We start from the raw sequence: 18745 nt of genomic DNA on the forward strand, positions 1-18745 counted from the left end.
CGTTCTGGCTGTGAGCGGAACACGAACTCGCGGCGGTGCAAATAGACCAGCTCCGCTGGCCGCTGCATTACACGCACGCAAACAATCCGCTTCTTCAGCTGCGAGTCTCTCACGCTGGACTTAAGTTGTCTTCATCAAGTTCGGTCCGTGTGCAAGCCAGTCTGAAAGCAACAAAATGCTGGAAATTCCACATGCAAGCCCAATTGCGAACGCGTAGCCGGCTTAGTAGCAACAAAAAATGGTTGGATGAATAGATGGAAGCCATGAGCGCCATCTTTGAAACGGGGAGAGGGCATCGTAGCGCCATCTGACGAGTATGCTCAAATATCCCCGAACAGCGGGAGGTTCGGACCCCAAACTTAAGTGTCAATTGCGTTATAAACTCAGTAAAAAAATATGCTAGCACATTGGAGCAGATAACACTAGTTAAGCAACCTTCCATTTTTATTGCGAAAGTTGCACTTTCAGCCCGTCGCGTAGCGAAGCCGGTAGCTACCATATTAGCATATTGGATTGGACTGGATTGTATAACCGATGCATTACCACAAGTCTAACCACAAGCACCACCACCAGATACACTACCAGCTCAACCATGGCGTAGCTACGGATATTGCTTTCGGAATTACCGGGCTTAACCAAGCTAAGCCAGAGCCATTTTTTTTTCTGCATGCCTATTTGCGAGCAGTTATGATCATTGCGAAATTTGTTTTGAATTGAATTGAATTGAATCCAAACTTTATTTCAAAAATATGCACATTCTTTAGAATGAGCCACAGGCCAAAAGCTAAAGAAAATAGCTTGAAAATGCCTGTGGCTCATCTAAGAGCCATTACAACATAATAAATAAGATAAACACATTCATACAACGGTGGCAGGTCGCATACGAGCACACTATAGAAAGAATTAATATTTACAATTGAACGGATTGCTACACAGAGATGTAGTTTGAAACTAGAAAAAAAAACAATTAAAACTGAACAAGATGCATTTGAAAGTTACACACACTGCTGGGTTGATGACAAATGGGAAAAGGACACCGATACATACACAAACTACAATATATGATAAGAAGTTATGGAATATTATTTACAAAGTACACTTTTAAATCATGTGGCCGGAGGTTATACATGCTAAGCTGGTTAGATTCGTAGCTGTTTAGAACATTAGGTATAAGAAAATTAAGTGCTTGTTTACCATAATTAGTTCTAGTGCGTGGAAGTTTCCATTTTGCAGCTGATCGGGTTTGAACATACTTTTCTATGGGCTTTAACATTGCGATATTAAGCAAAAAATTACATATTGATGGTGAAGAAAATTTGAGATAGTATAATAGGCGGTACTCAAGAAAAATATTTACACGAATTACTTCATACTTAATAAACAATTCAGCCGTATGGGCAGTAAAACTGGCACCTTCGATAATCCTGATAGCTTTCTTTTGGAGAATTAGAATTTTCTGTAGATTTGTTTTGGATGTGGTAGCCCAAACTATGTGGCAATAGTTAATGTGTGATTGGAATAGGGCATGATAAATCATTCGTTTTATACAGGGAGGAAATTCAGTGCGGTACCGAGCAAGAAAACCAACGGAAGGAGCTAATTTCTTACGAAGATGTGTTGCGTGTGCGGTCCAGCTCATACAGGCGTCAAAAATTACCCCGAGTGATCTGAAGGTGTCCACTATTTCTATTTTATGGTTACCAAGTTGAAGATCATCGTTTAAGTTAATTTTGATGTTTTTAGGTCTGAAGAAAACAGCTTTAGATTTATTGGTATTAATACACAACCCATTTTGAACGGACCACGCATGCAAAGTTTTAAGAACAGCATTACCGCGATTTAATAAATGATCTGTTGAGGAGCCCGTTAAGAAAATACTGGTGTCATCTGCGTACAGAATGAATTTAACGTCACTGTCAATGTTTACGAGGTCATTTATATATACGTTAAAGAGAAAAGGACCTAAAAGGCTGCCCTGAGGCACGCCACAGTTTATAGCCTGGAGAGTGGATCCATGTCCATCACAGAAAACAGCCTGCTTTCGATCAGTGAGGTATGACCGTAGAAGATGGAGACACATTCCTCGAACACCATACATTTCTAGTTTAGCAAGCAAAATAGTGTGGTTAAGAAAGTCAAAAGCCTTACTGAAATCAACAAAGATACCGAGAGTTAGACATTTGCGTTCAAAATTTTGCAAGATAAATTCTTTTTGTGAGAGGAGAGCAGATTCGGTAGAGCGTCCTTTTCGAAACCCAAACTGTGAATCTGTTAGCAAGCTGTGTTTAGTAAAAAAGCTATCCATTCTTTTTAGAATAATCTTTTCATATACCTTCGAAAAAACCGGAAGTACGGAAATCGGGCGGTAGTTGGTTAATACGGCTTTATTACCTCCTTTAAAGATAACTGTTACTTTGGCATTTTTCATTTCATTAGGGAAAATAGAGCATGAAAGGGACTGATTAAAAATGAAAGCTAGATACGGGGCTATTAGGTCTGCAACAAACTTCAGCGGTTTTATTTGCAGCCCATCATAATCCACACAGCGTGTTGATTTCAGATTCATTAATACTGAGAACACTTCTTCCGAATCCGTTTGATAAAAGACCAGTGATTCATTAGGCATATTGCTAATTGTACTAGTGGCAGGTTTTACGTCTCCGGTTGGCTTAAAGGCAGTAAAGAAAGAGTTAAATTTCTGTGCAAGGGAGGCCCCGGATAAAAGCTCATTTTCGACAAATAGTTCACCTAGTGTTTTGTTATGTTTTTTGTGGACAAAAGCTTCATTCAAAACTTTCCATAGCTGTCGGGGATTGTGCTTGTTATTACTAACTAAGCGCTGCTGGTAAGCTTGCTTAGCGCGCCTTAGCTCACTTGTTAGATTATTACGATATTTTTTGAATGAAACTAAATCAGCAGGATCCTTAGTGAGCATAAAACGCTTGAAAAGCTTACTTTTGCGGTTCATCATTTTCATGTGAAGGGGGGTTACCCATGGTTTTCGGATCTTAGATTTTTTAGTTTTTGTCTTCCATGGAAAGCAGCGTGTGTAGTGTACTTTTAATTTATTAAGAAAGTACTTATAGCATTCGTCCGGCTGAGAGTAATTGAAAATCGAGCTCCAGTCTTCAGAAAGTATTGACAGCCTAAAACGGTTAAGGGATTCTTCATTAATGCACTGGTAAGTAAAGACGTTATGTTCACAATTGACAGCAGGGGTTTGGGCAACAACAGAAGCAAATACAGCGCAGTGATCACTAATATCCGAAACTATAGTTCCAGCACAATTCACATGCGAAGCGATGTCAACGATCAAAAGATCAAGTGTACTCGAAGAAGTAGCTGTAAATCTGGTAGGTGTGGTTATTAAATTCAAAAATCCATTGGACCAGACAGCTTCTAAAAAGGCACTGCTGTTACAACTATTATCTTCAATGTTAAGATTAAAGTCCCCACCAATCAGCGTAGATTTTTCCCGAGAGCAAAAGTCAAGAAAGGCATCAAAAAACTCAATAAAGGCATCAGTGCAACCTGACGGGGGCCTATATACCACTGAGACAATACTGTCAGCAATTTTGACTGTAAGTATCTCAAAATCATCCTTCATAACAGAAAACTCGGGCAGCAGGTCTGCTTTGAGACCGCTTTTCACGTAAATGGCTACACCGCCACCACGCGTGCTTCGGTTCAAATAGAAAAGAGAATAATCAGGAAGGCATGACTACTGTTCTCCCCTACGCCCCTGACACACATGATCGCAGCGACACGCAGCCTAAGAGATTGGTGATGCGTTTCACATCTCTATGCTTGGTTCTCGACCTCTACCTTAGTGTAACTGTTAGACTGCGCCACCTGGCTGTGGAAGCGTCAGTGCGATACTGCGGAAAGTTTGGTTTGGGTATGAGGGTTTAACGTCCCGAAGTGACTGAGGCTATGAGGGACGCCGTAGTGAAGGGCTCCGAAAATTTCGACCAAATAGGGCTCTTTAACGTGGACTGACATCGCATGGTTAAACCTGTCATTTTTCTTCCCATAGCTCGCTGCGTTGTCCTTCACTTAAGCTGAACCTGTTTGTTAGCGTCCACGTTTCTACTCCATAGGTGAGTACCGGCACGACACAACTGTTGTGTTCTTTTCTCTTGACGGATATTCGTAAACTGCCATTCATAATCTGAGAAAACCTGCCATTTCACTCTACCCCATTCTTATTCTTCTCGTTATTTCGCTGTCATGATCCGGATCAGCGGTCACTACCTTCACTAAATAAGCATAATCTCTTACTACCTAAAGTACCTCCCCACCAATTGCGAACTGATGTTTTCTTGCTAGATTGTTAAATATTACTCTGGTTTTCTGCATGTTAATATTTAGCCCCATCGTTCTTCTCCGCTAGTCTAACTCATTGATCATGTTTTGCAGTTCATGTCCTGAGTGACTTAGCAAGGCAATATCATCGGCGAATCTGAGATTGCTTAGGTTTTCTCCATTAGCTCTTATCCCCAACTGTTCCCATTGCAGGCCCCGGAATACCTCCTGTAAACAGGCGGTGAATAACATAGGCCAGATCGGGCATCCCTGCCTGACACCTTTCCTTATTGGAAATTTATTGCTGATTTTATGGAGAACTATGGTAGCTGTACAATTTTTAAAATGTCTTCCAATATTTTCACATAACACTCTTCTACGCCTTGATACCGCATTTCCTGCATGACTGCTGAGGTTTCTACTGAGTCGACTGCTTTCTCGTAATCAATGAACGCTATATATAGGGGCTGGTTATATTTTGCGCATTTCTCTACCACCTGACTGGTGCGTGAATACGGTCTATTCTCGAATATACTATTCGAACGCCTGCCTGATCATTTGGTGGATTGAAGTCTGAGGTCGTCCTGACCATATTAGCGATTACCTTAGTAAATACCTTGTAGGCAACAGACAGTAATTTGATAAGTCCGTAATTCTTCAAGTCCTTGACGTCTCCTTTCTTATAAATGTAGATGAGTGGGTGAGTGTAGTGGCGTGGCGGGCCTCCTTATTGTCACGTAGTGGTGACTGCAATCCGGCGAAAAGGAAAACAGCGAGAATGTCTTCATAACGAAACTCTTTATTTGGGCTGACTTGCGCCAGCAAAGAACTTAATCACTCGACGGCGGCGTAGCAACAAGCCTGCTAGGCGGTCGTCGAACAGAATGCCCGGCAGTCTCATCCGTGCTTTTTTTTAAAGCTGATAGCGAACTTTCCAGATGAAGCTTGGAAAGTTACTGGAACACTCTGGAATAACGTATTGTCGGCTCCGCCTGGATGCGATCAATTAAGATAAATCTAGGCGCGCCGTGCATCGTAAGCATAGCGTTAAAGCGGCATCCCGGCAGTTTTGAAGAGTGAAGAAACAAATACTACAAACATTCTCGTCAGTATGATGACAGCTTCAGCGGCTGGGCAGTGCCTTCTAGGACTCGCCTTGCTGAAGAGAATACTTCTTTGACTGCTTCCAGACGGAGCCACTGGATTTCGTGCGTATAATCGGCTGAAGGCAGACAAACGCAGTGCCTTCGCACGGTTCTTCTATTAATGCTTTCGTTCCTCCCTCCTTTTATCTGCAAGTCTTCGGTATGCTCACTGCCTCCGTGGGATTATTAAGAAGTTTGCGGGGATAGAATGGCGGCAGCTGGTGGAGAAGAGCGTTAATTGGAGAAATGTGCGAAAGGCATTTGTCTTGCAATGGGCGTAGACACACTTGTGATGATGATGGCTTACGTCAGTGCTGAGCATTGACGAGCGCTAGTCTTTTGCCACATCAAGATAATGCTTAGTATCTGTAGCGCCCCTGAAATAAAGACACCGACAGCCAGTAGTGGCAAAACGTTCCATGAGATTGATGACATACCCTCCAAATTCAGCCGTTTTCGAACGAAACGAAAAAGAAGACCAATTTTTCGGAGCAAGCATTGAAGGATCTTCGTTTTTGTGGCTACGCACACTATTTTTGAGGAAGCTGAGTTCTAACCGAAAACCCGGACTCGTCCACCCTCAGGTCAGATTCGACCCGAAAATTACGTCTTGGCCAGCCCTAGGTTTTAATGTATGTGACATGAGTCAGACTAGATGTTGAAGCCGCGGGACAGAACCAGGCTTGGGCGCTGTTGACGCTGCCACCAGTTGTTGGCGAAGATGGGTCGGTTCGGAGTCGTTGCTAACTCACTGCTGCTGCTGCTGCTCGCTTGACGGAACCGTGGTCAAGCTTCGACAACCGTTCCCACCACCACCAGGACAGGAGTGCCGCCAAGTGAAAGAGTTAAGTGATGGGAGGAAGATTACAAGAGGGTTTATTTACATCTTTTTACATCATGGTTAGAAGTGAGGTTCCAAATGAGGCTCTATGGGAGGCTTTGGGAGGCTCTAGTGAGTTCTAGTGAAAGCTGTATGGGAGGCTAAAAGAGGCTATGGCAGGCTAAGAGAGGTTGTCCTGCCGCACTCGTTGTCGACTTTTATACTGTTCTCCTTCCCTAAATTCCCTAGGTTGAGGACGCCCACGCCGGGGTGGGAGGGGCCCAGATCACAAACAACACAAACTTGTGCGCACAAACACACCACTGCACTTAGGGCCACGCCCCCGTCACATGTGGAGTCTGAGCGAAAGAAGGTTGTCGTCGAGGTAGCTTTGACTGCGGTAGGTGACGGCCTCCGGCCAGCCGAAGGTTTCTGCGGGTCACCGACATCTGCTGATAATCAAAGACACCCGCCGCTCGAGGCCGGAAAGCGAGGTCATGAAAAGGCCAGAAAAGGCCTTGTCCCTTGTCGAACGATGCCCGCCAGCTCGTCGCGGTGCTTGGCACGCCTAAGAGCCACAGCAAACGAAGCCCTTTGTTCCCCCGGCACGCTCACATCAATTGGGGAAGATAACGTCGGTCTCCCCGCGGCGGCGGCGGCGGCGACACTTGAAGAGACTTCGGAAAGGCGGTATGGTTTTGGTCCTGTACTCCAACCGGGCAAACTCCGTAATTGAAGTCAGCTGGCACCTGGGTCCTCTGCGTGCGTGCGGTCCATGGCGGCAGGCCCGAAAGCAATCACACTCAAGTTGCTCGCAGCCATACACAGTAGAAGCAGGCGTGCTGGCGGCCACCCGGCGAGACTTGTTGACGTCGATCTTAATAGCTCCTCCGCGGCCCGGAAAATCTCGAATGGCCAGCGTTCCCCACCGCTGGGCAGGAAGAGATGGGCTCGCGTCCACGTTGATATCTTGGCTTGCAACATCAACTCCCAAGGCAAACCCAAAACACCAAACCACCAACAAAGGAAAGCACAGATGGGACGTTCCAAACAACAAAGCACCGCTCCACGCGCAAGCGCTTGGAATTCACTCAAGACCCACCAGGCTTCCTTTTAGTTCCAAACAAAATCCTGCTCCAGAATACTGACCCCTCAATTTTGCCCGAATTTAGGGTCAAAGCGAGCGTCCGCGTCAGATCTGAGGTCGCCAAAGACAGACTGCCACGTTGTACGATAAGCGGTGGTGTGTCAAAGCCTAAAAATTTTGAATAGAAACTCCATTCCTTATCAATAAAGCTCTGATCCCCAATACCACCCGAATACCGAATGTCTGCTTAAAATTTGGGCCACGCTCAGTTTAATCCACTGGCTCTTCTCAAAGAACCTTGACCGCTCGAGACTGAGAATCAACTGCTCCAGTTAAACTCACAACAATGCGACTGCTCATCAGAATCCGTACTCATTCCAGTACTGACGCAGAACTTCTCTTAAACTCATTGTGTCAGGCACCATAACCTATACCCAAAGCTGCCACAGCTGTTCTCTACAAAATTCTGCAGCTACTTCAATTGGTTAATCTCCGAATACCACAATCGACTGACTAACCACACGCCAGTAAACAAGAGTACGCAGATATGCACAACTATGCGCACTTTCTTTGCATTCGCAAGGCATTAGCTACACTTCCGTTAATATAGCAAAACCATCTTGGTATCTCAACCAAGTCTGACACGTCTGAGTCTACTATCGAAACAACACAAAAACCTGTGCCAACCTTCAAACACAGCAAAACATCAATGCTCTGAACGCTTCCAACTATGCAAACAGCACATGGTCTAGTGAGGAATCTTCGCTACACTCTTTAAGTGCCCTTATTTCTCGGTAGCATGGCAAAATGAACTGTCATTTCTATCAGACTTTAATCTTTCTCAATTTTAAGAGAAAACACAGTAACGTCCGATCACTCTAAATCTTTAGCTCAAAACAAAGTAGCCCTTCCCCTTTTGATTTCGCACACACAGAAAAAAAAGTAAAAAAAAAACGCTACTTCCAATGGCTACGCGGGGGTGAAAGCTGACTCACCTCCGCCGTGTCGAAGTGATTAGCCCTTCAGACGCGCCCTCTGGGGTCGCGCTTTGACTGATGACACTGCTGTCATTTCGTTACAAAAGGCCCCTGTAAAAAACCATCTACGACTCCTTCTGTCGTCTCTGCTCCCCCTCGACACGCTCAGAAAGCCTTGGTAGGCCATGCAAAGTCGAGAACCGGCTCTTGGCGACGCACACCGACCAGCGCGAGAATCTGTTCTTTGTTGTCGCCCCCAGCGCGAAGCTCGGCTACCCTTTCGCACTGCGCGCTTCCGGGAATCCAGTGCCGAAAGTGAAGGACGCATCCTTCTTTTCAATTGCGCGCGGTGAACATGCCTGCGTGCGGGGTCTCTGTTTCTCGATCCCTGTGCTCGCATGCGCTGACGGTCGCGCAACCTAGCGCCTTCCGGTCTCTCGGGCCGCTTTGCCTTTTCCCTTGCCGCCTTCTTGTCAGGCACGGTTTGTCTGGGTTTTCACGCAGGCCGATGCCCTTTGAAAAACCCCCCTTTTTCTCTGCTTGGAAGATGCGGTCTTCCTTTTCTGTTTCTGCGGTCAGGTTTACAACAATCCCCGCGTGTCGACTGACCAGTAACTTTAGCCCCAAACTTACGAGCTCTAATGCGGGAAGGCTTTTCTTTCCCTTCTGCCGCATTTCCATTATCACCTGTCCCCGTGCCTGAACTTAGGGCCTGACATTTCAACCGTTTCTTTTTTGTCCTTGCCCTTTTCTTTTTTCTCTTAGAACTTTCCGCGTGCACCGCCTGAGCCAAGACTGTTTCCTCCAGCCCTTGACATGCATCGCGTGATCCTTCATTAGTCACAAAATTGACCTCTTTGCCTTCGCAACAGATGGTCATCTCCACAGAGCTGACAGACGGACCTTCAGCTGCCCCGGAAATGAGCAGTTCGCTCCCCTGAAGGTAGTCCTCCGCAGCTGGCTTATCGCTCTCAGTGCTTTCCTCTGAAATGCACTGCTCATTTCGAATCGGGCTCTCTTCCTCTGTCTCAGCCTGGCGTTCAATACTGCGTTTTAACTGAACAGCAGCTTCGCACTCTTGATACGCCAGCTTCGCTGAGGTAGCCACAACCCTGGCTTGGTCACTGGCACCGCAGTGACGCCTCAAATCGGAGTTGCCACGATTCACAATTCCTAAAGGGCTCCCCTTTGTTTCCATTTTGAAACCTCTACCTTTGGGGAAATTATCCCTTTCACACCCGTGCCGGTTAATCGCCTGTACAGGCCCTTTTCTAGCGTCCTCACGCTTATCGGCCACGGTTTCTACTCTCACTGCACAGCCTCTCTTCGGAGTTCTCTCTATTCTAAACCGCGGGTGCCGGTTAGACTCCGTTTCTCGGCCCTTATTCGCAGGTTTGCGATTACCTGACTGGGCGACGGTCTGTTTAGCTAGCTTGGGAAGTCTCTCTTGGCTCGGCTTTGTCCAACGCCATCCGTGCCCTCTCCACACGTTTTCTGAACGAGCTCTCCCGGAGTTACACTTAGCTAACTCGGAGACGGTCTCTGTAGCCTCTCTATTTTGGCCGCGCTCTGTCGTGTACCATCCATGCTGGTCTTGCGCCATTTCGCAATCCTGTATTATGGCGTCATGTCTCTCCAGCCCGGCGATGGACTGGAACGTTAAGGGCCCTGTCTGGAAGGAGATAGCGTCGCTCATTGCTACCTCGCTCCCATTAAGAACACTGAGCCTTGCGAGCCGCCTTTTCTCAGCCTCGACTTTAAGCTCTTTTAGCAACGCTGCTAGCTTCTCCATACACTCCTGGTGCTGTGCCTCTCGTTCCTCTCTTTCCGTTTCTTCAGCTCTTTTACGCTCCTGTTCTTTTGCCCACCTGTGCGTATTATCCCAAGCAATTTCAAAATCATCTTCTTCTTCCGTTTCAAAACTTTTGATTGCCTGGATAATATCCGAATATCTCGCTCTTTCCTCCACATCCACACTTAACTCATCGCACAAGAACAACAGTTCTGTCCTCGACAACCTCGTCAGGTCCACGGTCGCTGCTTTTACATATTGGCTTTGCTCGCTCATGGTGATTCTGAGCAACTATCCCCGTGCTACAGACATACAGACACCCGATCAACCAGCAGTTCAAATTATTAACCCAGAATTAGAAGCCTGGAGGATCCAAAGCAAAAACCAAACACTCACCCGCAGATGCAGCACCATGTCACCCGGTTCATCACACCGCTGCCAACCAGTTGTTGACGCTGCCACCAGTTGTTGGCGAAGATGGGTCGGTTCGGAGTCGTTACTAACTCGCTGCTGCTGCTGCTGCTGCTGCTCGCTTGAAACCGGATACCGGGAAAAAGTAAAAATGAACAAGCGCGGCTGGCTTTGGAAGCTTTCCACATAAAGGAAAACGCTGTAGATTGTATCAGTGACACGTCCGTGGCTCTGTACGTTGCCGAAATCAACTTTTTGCGTTCGCGTCTGCGCTAACAGACCTTGGCTTGACTATTGTGGTTAAAGATTGCTTTTGAGCATGCGTGGCCAGGTGTATAGTAAGCGTTCCAAGGAAGAAATAAACAGTTGTTAGTGCGCTTGTGTGTGTCCCTGTGTCTTTCTTCGTGACTCGTCCTTTGATTGCGCATCCTATACCTTCACAACTCCGTAATTGAAGTCAGCTGGCACCTGGGTCCTCTGCGTGCGTGCGGTCCATGGCGGCAGGCCCGAAAGCAATCACACTCAAGTTGCTCGCAGCCATACACAGTAGAAGCAGGCGTGCTGGCGGCCACCCGGCGAGACTTGTTGACGTCGATCGTAATAGCGCGTACATAGCCGGGTCTGGACGAGATTATGATGCTCGATTGTCAAGTCATGCAGAGCTGGCGCTATCTAACGACAATACTAGCCGCGAAGAAGAAAGAGGGTAATAATATTGCGAAGCATGAACTCAATACCTTTACTGTTCTTAATTTTGCACCTGTTCTGGGCTTCCTTCGCCTGAAGAAAGAGAAACAATAGGTCTCCGGACTGGTTCGAAAACTTTCTAGCCAAATAAAAAAAGTGGTGCAGACTAGTTGCGGCTATGCTACTTTGAAGAAAAAGTAGATAGAGCTTTAGCTTAATTCTGGAACTTTTACGCTCCGTCTTCCCATACTCATATACCGACATAGCATAGAATACGTTTTCAACAAATATCTGTTTACTCTTCAGCTGTCTTTTTTCTATTATGTGAGCATGATTCCACGAAGGCAGGTAACAATAGGGTCCTTTATCGCGTCTGTCAGTAAACGAGCCAGGTACGTCTCTAAGACGCAATAAGACCAACAAAATGTTATCCGAGGCACTTCACAATAAAGATATAAGAGCTTGTTACGCATCCCGCGAACACTGATATTAGGACTTTTCGTGCACGAGCAGGCATGCCGCACGTGCTTGGCACTAGCGAACTGCTTTCTAGAGAGTGTTCATGACAAGACTTGCGCCTTGTCCACGAGCCACCGAACAGGCTGCGGAACCAGGTGATGTATGTCAAAGACTGTCTACGAGTTGAAAACTTACCAGGAATTATCTACAAGATTCCTTGCCTGAACAAAAACCATGAAGAAGTCGCTGACAGACGGGAAGGTTCTCGGCGGGCATAAAGGATCATCACAGCGATGTGATGATGAAGAATGCCAGTAACGATCTCGAGGGGCACGCGCGTGTTATTGGCAACCAGATTTACTGGGATAACTTCCCAATATTATCCAAAGAAAGGAATCTGGCGATGTGCCTTATGTTCTGGTCCCTGTTCACAAAACCATCCAAGCAAAATTAAACAAGACTGAAGAGCTCATTGCAAGCTTCTAAGCATGATTATGACGTCATACTCTTCAAATATAAATTTACCATCAATCCTGTCCTGATCAATGTGAACAAGTGAGAAGGGCAGGAGCAATGAGAAACAAACGGGATTTGAAACTACTTTTGTTTTCGGCCAAGGTCGCAAACAGTTTTTCATTTCCTCAGATGTCCACTGTGTGTTGCACATCGGAATGACTTAAACAAGTGATATCGTTCGATGTCGAACGACATAATTAAAATCTTCAGCATAGCGAAGTCGTATTACCTGAGACATATGTCGGTGAAACGAATGCCAGCCGCACACGCGCAGTGGCTCCGCCTGTCCCCACCCACGACACAGCGCGTGAGAATGTGGTGTACAGTAAACCGCTGTCCGTGTCCGCTAATACACACCCTGCATGCTAAAAACGCATCATGACGCATGACTATTGTCTGTGCAAGCTTATGATTTGATTCGATAACTTCGGCGATATCTCTTTTCTGGCTTCGACTGCAAAGCTTCAAGGCTGCAAAAACGCTCGCATTTTGACAGAGTACGACAACGCCTACCTGTTCTATCAAGCCACATGATGTGAAAAGATAAAGGCTGTTATTCTATTTTCCAAGGAAGCGTCAAATATTCAAAATCTTACCAGATTTTTGATATGACAGATTTTGTACATGTAACTGAAGTACAACAATCGCCATCGATATTGGATGCATGCTGGGTTTGAAACCACCAGACCACTTGGAAGCGACCGAAGCAGTAGCAGCGCAATCTGCAACGTTCTAACACTCCCGCCCCGTCAGGAGAACTGCAACGAGTGCAAAAGTCGATTAGTTGCTGCTCTACACCACTGCAAAAGCGCATCTAAATTTGGGGGCCAGGTGATCAACCTTTCTGCGATAGCTGGTCAGCCGGGATGGCTTTTGTAGAACTGTCAAGACTGCAAAGTCTACTTGACGAGGTGAGGCCAGACGACATAGGATTCCTCGATGACTGTAACCTTTCATGGCTGCCGCGTTTAAGAGGTCTGACGATAGAAGATGGTCGAAGAGCAATCTGCAAAGCTGTGAGAGGTGCCAAGAAGAAGGTGGAAGCGTTGTTCCGCATAGCCTCGATCCGTTGTTTCCTGTTTCCCAGGCAGTACATCCCGAAATGGCAATATTACAACCTGGAATATGTGCTGACGCTAGATGAGTGTAAGGGGCTGCTGATGGATCTGCTCAAAGCCATTGCATCCCACTTCGGCCACGGCCGCGTGGCCGGTGCTGCCAGCGTGCGTGGGACTGGCGTATACTCCTGCTTGATGGCGGAACAAGTGGATCACCTGCCCGCGGAAGAGAATGTGGTCTACGTGGTACTTTGTACCAGCCGTCCACGGGTGGCTGTTCACTCAATGGGTAGCAGCATACATTCGCAAGTGGATGCCTGTCTTGGATCTCTGGTGATGGAAACAGTCAAGCAGTCTCAAAACGTGCAGCACGACAACGCCCTCCCGGCCCCACAAGCCACACCCAGTTGTTCCAGTCCATCGTCACCGGAAGGATACTACGAGGTTGAGCTTGCAGCTCATCCACAGCCTCCTGCGCATTCCGCTTCGGGTGGCCATGGGGAAGAAAATTCTTCCAGTGAGAGCGCACGAGGCAAGTTCTGTCTTAATTAATTACAAATTGTATTCATTGCAAATCACTCTGGCATTTGGTGTTCACATTGCGATTCGGTGCGGTTCTCTGAATTTTATGATGGAAGTTAACCAAAGTTATCCCACTAGTCATACCTAGATTTGTGTTTTCGCTTTCCTTTTCTGAATCGGAACACGGAACAATTGTTCCGTGTTCAGACTACAGAATGAGATTCGTACTTTTTATTTGTGGGGACTGTTTTTTGCAGGGAAGATATTTCGGGCTTTTTTTTTCTATGAATTATCGAATATCCAATGGGTTTCAATGTTATACTGTATCCATTTTGGTGAATTTATTTTTAATTAAGCAGCAGCTGCTTATGAGCTGCATTTGCCACAAAACTTACCTGTAGAGCAATTCTTGCAGTCAGAAGGTCAGTAAAACTTGGTGCTAGGCTAGTCGGTTAAACTTTGTTTGAAATAGGTTAGCGCCAAGAAAGACGAGCACTAGGCGGGAGAAGAACGACGCGACACAGAAGAGCGCTCTTCTGTGTCGTGTCGTCGTTCTCTCGCCTTGAGTCCGTCTCTTTTGGCGCTAGCATATTTCAAAGGAGGGCAGTCTTACCGTACAGTAAACAAAATCATTACTAAATTATCAGGTCTGCAGACTGAAACGTAACGGAAGTATAGTTTTAAAGCATTAATTTCGCGGTTCTTGTGAAGCCATGCGTTGAATTAGAGGACCGAGCCTTCATTGGCCGTTGTCCTGGTACCCGCAATGCGAACTACCGCTTAAATGGTGAAGGATCCCCAATACACTTTCTTGCCGTACATGCATGGCGTCACAGTTCGGTTTGCTTGTTACGGATTTAAAAGAGAGCCTCTGTGCATCCAATGAAACAAATGCTTTTGAAACGATGGCCTTCATACAGTGACAAGGTTGAGCAGGCAGTACTAGCCAAGCTGACTTCGGTTGGTTGGGAACCAAAGCCCCACTATCTGCAAATATGTGTGTCAGTTCAGGATCTAACGCCTAAATATGCCAACCACGACAACGAATTCCAAACATGCTGTTCTCTCATACCATCGCCTGGGAATTTCACGTGTGGCCTACTGTCATTGTTATTGAATAGGAAGCTAGTTTTGACATACGTCTTAGGAAAGCTAACGTTCTCAGTCAAGACCGAGTTTCTTAATAACGAGTGCACATGATGTTATCACTGTTCCTTGTTTTAAACTGACAACGCCAACAACCGCCTGCTTGAAAATTGAAACCTTTGTGGAAATTTCAGCAATTGTTTCTATTTTTTCTGATGCATTAACAACTTTCAGTCTGCCCCATTTCAAATTTTCTCAGCAGTTTTAGAGTTTCGGAGTCGTACCTTTCAAAGGTTTTTCTCTCGACTCAGGCGAAGAAACAATTATTTCTGAATAAAATTTCGGTGTCAGATATCAAATATTAAAGACGAAAACCCTAACCCTTCACATATGGTCGAAATATCCGGAACCCTTCACTACGGCGTCCCTTACAACCTGAGTTGCTTTGTGACGTTAATACTCATAAACCATAAACCAATGTTTCAAACACTGGTTTTCTTAATAGCGGTGTTTTTTTTTCTCGGCGGCATAGTTACGCTTCGTCGAGGCACCCTGACACAACGCTAGGAATGAATATATCGCCTGAGTATGCTTTCGCCATTAGCCCCTAATTAGATGGTGTGGTCTCGCAATAGCATTGCCATTTTTTATGGTCAATAACAGAGAGCAAATTTGAAAGCGGTAAAGAAGGCGTTTTTCACAGTTTTTACCTCACACGCCTAGGAAGGGCAGCGTTTAGTGACAGACGCCACGTTATTAGAATGACTACCGTGGACTGCATTAAAATGGGTTGATTATATGCAAAAGTGACCGAAAGTGCACATTAGGCAATCATTGTGACGCAGTTTACTAAATACGCGCTCCTTGAACACTGCAGCTTTTATTCCTGCGCTCTTTACTACGTGCGCATCCTTCATAGTATGTATTGCAAATAGGCAGCTCTCTGCCGCTGATTCAAAATGGCGGTATGTCAAAACTCTGCTGGCTTTATCGGTATTCAAATTGAGAGGAGTGTATTGAATAGACTGCCCTCTAAAACGACCAGAACATCACTCAGGTATATGAGAATGGCGAATTAAGCAATTTCGAATTATAGCAAAAAAACAGTTCTATTGTACTTCTCCATGCTTACAGCGCCATGCAGCACAAGCATTTTGCTATTGCTTTCAAATATTTTATCACTCTTGAATTCCAAGGCGTCAGACTGTCAAGGAACTGTTGTCGCACAGAGACAAGCATGCCCAGCTATTAGTTTATTGACTGCAGTCATCGGACCTGCACGGAGCAAATTGTATGACTAGTCACTCTGGCGCCGGTGCTGATGTTGATAATACAAATTTTTTGAACATTACCAAAACAATTTGCGTTCAGCCATTGAAACAGATATTCACGGACCTCATATTTCAGCCATTCAGCTTGAAAGCGCAAAGGAGATAGTCGAGCGAAGATAGAAAGACTCTGTTGACATTAATGTAATGGCTGTCATTTGCCAAGCGTGTAAAGAGTAAGATGCGGAAATATTTTTTTCTAGCTGAGGGAATTCACTAGTTCAGATAAGTAATCAGGACTTATGAATCTTTTCAAACCTTATAAAATTCGGTACGTGGATGAACCCAATTTCTTTTCACATCAAGAATACGCCGCGAGCTCGACAATCATTACCTCTGTGCTTGATTATCAAGTTGTTTTTTTCTTGTTATCATGGTTTCCGCCCTTTGTTGTTTTTGCAACCATCGCATTACTTATTTTAAATTTATCCTGAAAAAGTAAAATTCACAAAATGGGTCTGATAAAAGATGTTCTGTGAAAATCTCTTCTTGGATCTTAAACATGTGAGCAGCACTATTAACTCTATATTTACTGGTATATTTTTAAAAATGAACCGCTGTTTTGTTTGTTAATCAGCATATTTAAGTTACCATATTGCCACGTATCATTGTAGTGTCCATTCGTTCGCGCTCAAGGAGGCAGGAACGGGGCGTTATCATTTCAGATATCACGCTGTAGTGACGGCAGTCCAGCGGTAAGGAAAGCAGCAACAAGACTTGCAAACGAAGCTCTTTATTTGGGCTGACTTGCACCCGCAAAAGAACTAAGCAGCACGGCAGCGGCGTAAGCAACAAACGTGCTCCTCAGTCGTCGAACTACGATTGCTTGCCGCTCACTGGATCGCTCAATTTGAAGCCGGCAAGGAAACTACAAACTAACCGGTCAAAAACAACTACAGTAATCTGGGAAAAAGTAGATGCAGTTCTTCATGGCTGTGATCGATCGAGATTAGCCGGTCGCTACTCGCATCACGAAGAAAAATGATAACGCCCCGTTTCGGCTGCCTTGAGCTCGAATGAACGGACACTACAAAGATACGTGACAATATTTACTCGATTTGTGAGCGCACCTTTTTTCCAAATATAACCTCAGTGCTGCCTCAGTGTCGGCAGATCCTCGCACGTGGAACTGGCAGCGGTGTTAGGCAGGCGATCAAAGCGGTGTGCAATGCGCCGGTGCTTGGCCTGCTCGAAGCGTCGACACACCTGCAGAACGGAGACAACCGTAGAGCAGTCCCGGCATAGAAGAAGGTGGAAGGCATCGTCGGCAATGCCTTTAAGAATGTGGCCTACCTTATCGTCCTCGGTCATGTTGGGATCGACCTTTCGGCACAGTTCCAAGACGTCTTGAATGTATGTAATATATGATTCGGTGGCCGTTTGGGCGCGAGCTGAAAGTTTTTTTTTGGCAGCAAGCTGACGGCCAACTGGTTTCCCAAACAGGTCGCGGAGCTTCTGCTTGCAGGCATCCCACGTGGCAATCTCTTCTTCGTGGGTTTCGAACCACACGCGTGCGGTGCCGGCAAGATAAAATATCACATTGGCCAGCATCAGCGTGGCGTCCCACCTGTTGTGCTGGCTAACACGCTCATAGAGCGAGAGCCAGTCCTCGACATCCACGCCATCTGTACCGCAGAATGTGCCCGGGTCGCGAGGGTGGGCTACGACGACAGTTGGCGTGGCAGGCGCAGACGGAGGGGCCGGATCGGTAGTCATCTCGCCCGTTCGGCCCGTCGTCTCGTCGGCTCGTCGGGTCGTCGGCATGTCGGCTCGAACCCGCGACCTCCACCAAAAGATGTTACGGTGATGTTACGGCGGTAAGTCTGTGTTGGCGGCTGCTCTGAGATGGCCAGCACTCAGCTCAGACACCGAGGGCCCAGCTACCAACTGTCAACGTCGTCGTCGTTCAGCGCACCGCCACTTCTTCGTTCACGGTCCATCAGTAACAATATAATAATGGGTTGATTTACTGAACGGGAAGTAAGTTTCGGAAAACATTTTTAGAGGTAAAAAAGGCAAAAAGAGGAATGATAGAATGTACACTTTATTACGTACACGTTTTGACTAGAACTAGATGGACTCCTCACAGTTTCCGTGCTATAGAATATTGTTACGTAGCCGTTGGGGCTCGTAACCGAAAGGCTTTAATGGGGGGTGACGTGGACGGCACCGGAGAACAAGCGAAGAGCACCCAGAGAAGGCCGGAACCGATCTTCTTTTTCACTCGGCGGTGCACGCGACTTGCGAAGAGCAGCCGCCTAGTGGCTGCTTGTGGAAACGTGGCATTACCCCCTCCCTAAAAAAAAACATCGACCCCATGCATGCGCAAGAAAAGAAGGTAAGAAAAGCAGTTCACAAGAACATGGCAGAAAATAAGCAGTTCGTAAGCAAGGATGGTGAAAAAATGAACGGTCACAAGAAGCAGGCGGTTATGGCGTGGCGGTAGGCTGCTAGCGGTGCTCGCGCGAAAAGTACGGCTTCATTCGCACGACGTGGACGACTTCGGGCTTCTGCTGGCGGCGATGAGAAGTAGAAGAGCCGTCTGGAAGAAG

The 18745-nt window shown here is 46.2% G+C and overlaps 1 protein-coding gene across 5 annotated transcripts in view; it reads left to right on the top strand.

Annotated features, from left to right (window-relative positions):
- LOC149328466 (uncharacterized) overlaps nucleotides 1-18745 on the top strand; it is a 125832-nt gene that overhangs the window by 21464 nt on the left and 85623 nt on the right. Inside the window, exon 2 of one of the 5 annotated variants that reach the window (XM_089562109.1) lies at nucleotides 9100-9436. The exons of the other annotated variants lie outside the window; for them this stretch is intronic. Within the exon in view, the coding sequence (XP_089418235.1) occupies nucleotides 9100-9122 (23 nt within the window). The 3' untranslated portion in view covers nucleotides 9123-9436. Of the gene's footprint in view, nucleotides 1-9099; nucleotides 9437-18745 lie in introns of those variants that run through there. 5 annotated transcript variants of the gene reach the window in all.

The sequence above is a fragment of the Amblyomma mixtum genome, chromosome 9 (assembly GCF_055824585.1).
Source record: "Amblyomma mixtum isolate Tamu chromosome 9, ASM5582458v1, whole genome shotgun sequence".
In the NCBI taxonomy this organism is placed as follows: Eukaryota; Metazoa; Arthropoda; class Arachnida; order Ixodida; family Ixodidae; genus Amblyomma; species Amblyomma mixtum.